At 48.5% G+C, this 3,137-nt stretch overlaps 1 protein-coding gene across 1 annotated transcript in view; it reads right to left on the reverse strand.

Moving 5' to 3' along the window:
• Positions 1 to 255: 255 nt before the first annotated feature.
• srebf1 (sterol regulatory element binding transcription factor 1) overlaps positions 256 to 3,137 on the reverse strand; it is a 21,064-nt gene continuing 18,182 nt past the window's right edge. Inside the window, 4 exon segments of the mRNA XM_080855895.1 lie at positions 256 to 1,219; positions 1,745 to 1,787; positions 1,789 to 1,857; positions 3,055 to 3,137. The exon segment at positions 3,055 to 3,137 is cut by the window's right edge and continues 109 nt beyond it. Of these exon segments, the coding sequence (XP_080712021.1) occupies positions 999 to 1,219; positions 1,745 to 1,787; positions 1,789 to 1,857; positions 3,055 to 3,137 (416 nt within the window). The 3' untranslated portion in view covers positions 256 to 998.

The raw sequence follows: 3,137 nt of genomic DNA on the forward strand, positions 1-3,137 counted from the left end.
GATTCAAATCTTTCAAAGACATTTCCAAAGACACCAACGATGGCAACAACCTCTCGTTCTGGGAAGTAACACGGCCGTGGGTCTAATCCAGGAGCCCCCATCCTTTACAAGAGACAAGGAGATTAGGAGTCAACTCCGCTATTATGCGGAATACTGATGATCCAAATCCTTTTCTTTTCCTTTTCTTTTACACAACTTTATAAATACACTTTTAAAATACATACAAAGCAAAAACACAAATGATTCTATACAAATGATTCTATTCCTGAAAAGCGAAAAAAGAAAAGTAAAGCCTCAACTCATGTTGAAATCATCCTGGCAAACAGTAGTGCAGACGCGCTTCTAAATCATCCTGTACAGAAACTAAATGCTTATTTGCGCTCATTCTGAGTCCGTTGACCTGCGGTTATACAGGCGTCAGGGCCACAAACAGACCAACGAGAGGACCCACAGACAAATGCTTAAGTATGTGCATCTAGAGCCAGATCTTTCGCATGGGAGATTTGTGCGAGCCCCTCCAGTCCCCAAGATGCAGTTTTGTGGCAGTCGTCAACACACCACCCAGTGGCCAGACCATACCACTACAGTGCACCTCTGGGAGCAAAAAAAATAAACTAATTCCAAAAATCAACCCAATTTTGTTTTTGAAGGGAAGCTATAAATACAATTACATTAAAAGTCATATCATATAAAAATGCAAACACTTGTCTTATATTATTATAATAATAATTATTATTATTATTACACTGTGATAACATTCGTTCTGGATATCTTCTCATTGCAGGGGCTGGCAGGTGTGTGTGGGGGGGGGGGGGGGGGGGTTGAAATGAGAGAAAAGTCTGTACTCATCTCCGTGGGCCGACCAACAGCCAAGAGTGACAGGGCATGGCCATAGGCCCAATAACACAAGAAACAACTGTGGGTCTGAGTTGGTGTGTGTGTGTGTGTAAGAGTGTGTGTTTGTGTGTGTGTGAGAGAGAGAGAGAGATTTGTGATATTTAGGCGGAGGTGACTGTGGTGCCACTGCCCAGTTTGATGATCATCTGCTGGCAGTCGTGGAGGGTGCGCTTGTCCCCGAGCTTCTCCAGGGTGCGGGCAGCGTCAGCCAGCATACCCACACGCTGCCCAGGGGCCGACAGGAAGGAGGGTGGAAGATAGCGGCACGCCAACATCACCGCCTCCGCCTGCTCCCGCTGGCCTGGCCGCGTCTCACACTCCTCTGGAACCGCACGGATACACACACGCACACACACACACAGGGAAAATATGAGCATCTCTATGTACACATATGCAGAGACAAAAAAAGTACAGAGGACAAATAAGAGAATGGATGCTGCCACACAGCCATGGTATCAAAAGACCGCATCAATTTGCAACCGCGCTCTCGCACACACGCACACACCCTCACACACACACAGCCTTTCCTTTCTGACTCATAAACGGGCACACAATTTAAAAAAAAACACACATACTTTGTCATAACACAAACACAAACACACACACACACACACACACAAACACACACACACACACACACACAAACACAAACACACACACACACACAGATACACACACACACACACACACACACACACACACACACAACACACACACACACACAGATACACACACACACACACACACACACACACAGATACACACACACACACACACACACACACACACACACACACACACACACACACACACACACACACACACACACACACAGATACACACACACCTGTCTTGGCTCCAGGAGTGGTGCGGCGTCTCAGGCTGCGGTCCCAGGAGCTGGTGTGTGCGAGTGGGGCTGGCCCCTGCCATCAGGCGAGCTGTAGCCTCGTGCAAGAACAACTGCAGAAGGAACGAGAGAGGAAATGAGAAGAAGGATAAAGGGAAAGAGAGAAGGCACAAGAGGACAAACGAGTGAGCGCACAGGGAAAAAAATAGGGAAGATATAAAGAAAGCGGGGGATGGAGGAAAGAGAGCAGGAAAAAAGATAAAGGGAAGGGAAATGAGGGTGAAAGAGAGAGAGGGGGGAGAGAGAGAGGGAGAGTGCAGGAGGAAGTGAAAGAGAGCACAAGGGAACAGGAGGGAAGGGAGGGAGACAAAAAAAGACAAAAGGGAAGAGGAATGAGGGTGGAAGAGAGAGATGAAAAGGAGGAGAGATGAAAGGAGAGCAAGAAGCGAGAGACAGAGAACAAGAGGGAGCAGAAGAGAGAGGGAGATAGAGAAGAGAGAGGGAGATAGAGAAGAGAGATGGATTTTAGCTTGCTGGCAGGCCTCCACATAGCTCCCACGCTGGCTAATCTTCTCCTTCTCGCTCTCTCTTCCTCCCTCTCTCCCTCTCTCTTCCGCTCTCTCTCTTCCCCCCTCCCACCCACCATTTCACTGAGAGCTTTCATCCGCTGCACACCGCTGCTAAACCCTCCCATCCATCATAGATGCAGCCGCATGCTCATCTCTCTCTCTCTCTCTCTCTCTCTCTCTCTCTCTCTCTCTCTCTCTCTCCTCTCTCTCTCTCTCTCTCTCTCTCTCTCTCTCTCTCTCTCTCCTCTCTCTCTCTCTCTCTCTCTCTCTCTCTCTCTCTCTCTCTCTCTCTCTCTCTCTCTCTCTCTCTCTCTCTCTCTCATGCTCGGCAGAGGATGGGAACAAATAAAATTAGAAGAGAGAGAGAGAGAGAGAGAGAGAGAGAGAGAGAGAGAGAGAGAGAGAACGAGAAGAGAATGAAAGAAAAAAAAGAAAGAAAGAGAAAAAAAGGAAACGAAAGAGAGGAAGCAGTAGAATAGTATTTCTGACACCAAAACACCAGAGAGGTAATGTATGGATTATGGATTATGGATTGCTGACGGCCGCTCTAGCGGGGTTTTCAAAGACAGAGAGGACATATGGTGATGCTGCTGCGGTGTGTAGCAGTACTACTACATAAGGCAGACAACAACCCAGCCAGTGGTTTTCAATAAGGTCCACTTGAGGAGATCTCTGGACTTATATGCAGTGTGTGCGTGTGTGTGCGTGTGCGTGCGTGCGTGTGTGTGCGTGTGCGCTCACCCTGCGCATGGCGGGCCTGAAGCTCTGGGCGAGCTTCCTGAGGGAGCTGAGGTCCTGCTGGAAGCCGTGCAGCTCGGCCGGAG

Source organism: Sprattus sprattus, assembly GCF_963457725.1.
Source record: "Sprattus sprattus genome assembly, chromosome: 18".
Lineage (NCBI taxonomy): Eukaryota > Metazoa > Chordata > Actinopteri > Clupeiformes > Clupeidae > Sprattus > Sprattus sprattus.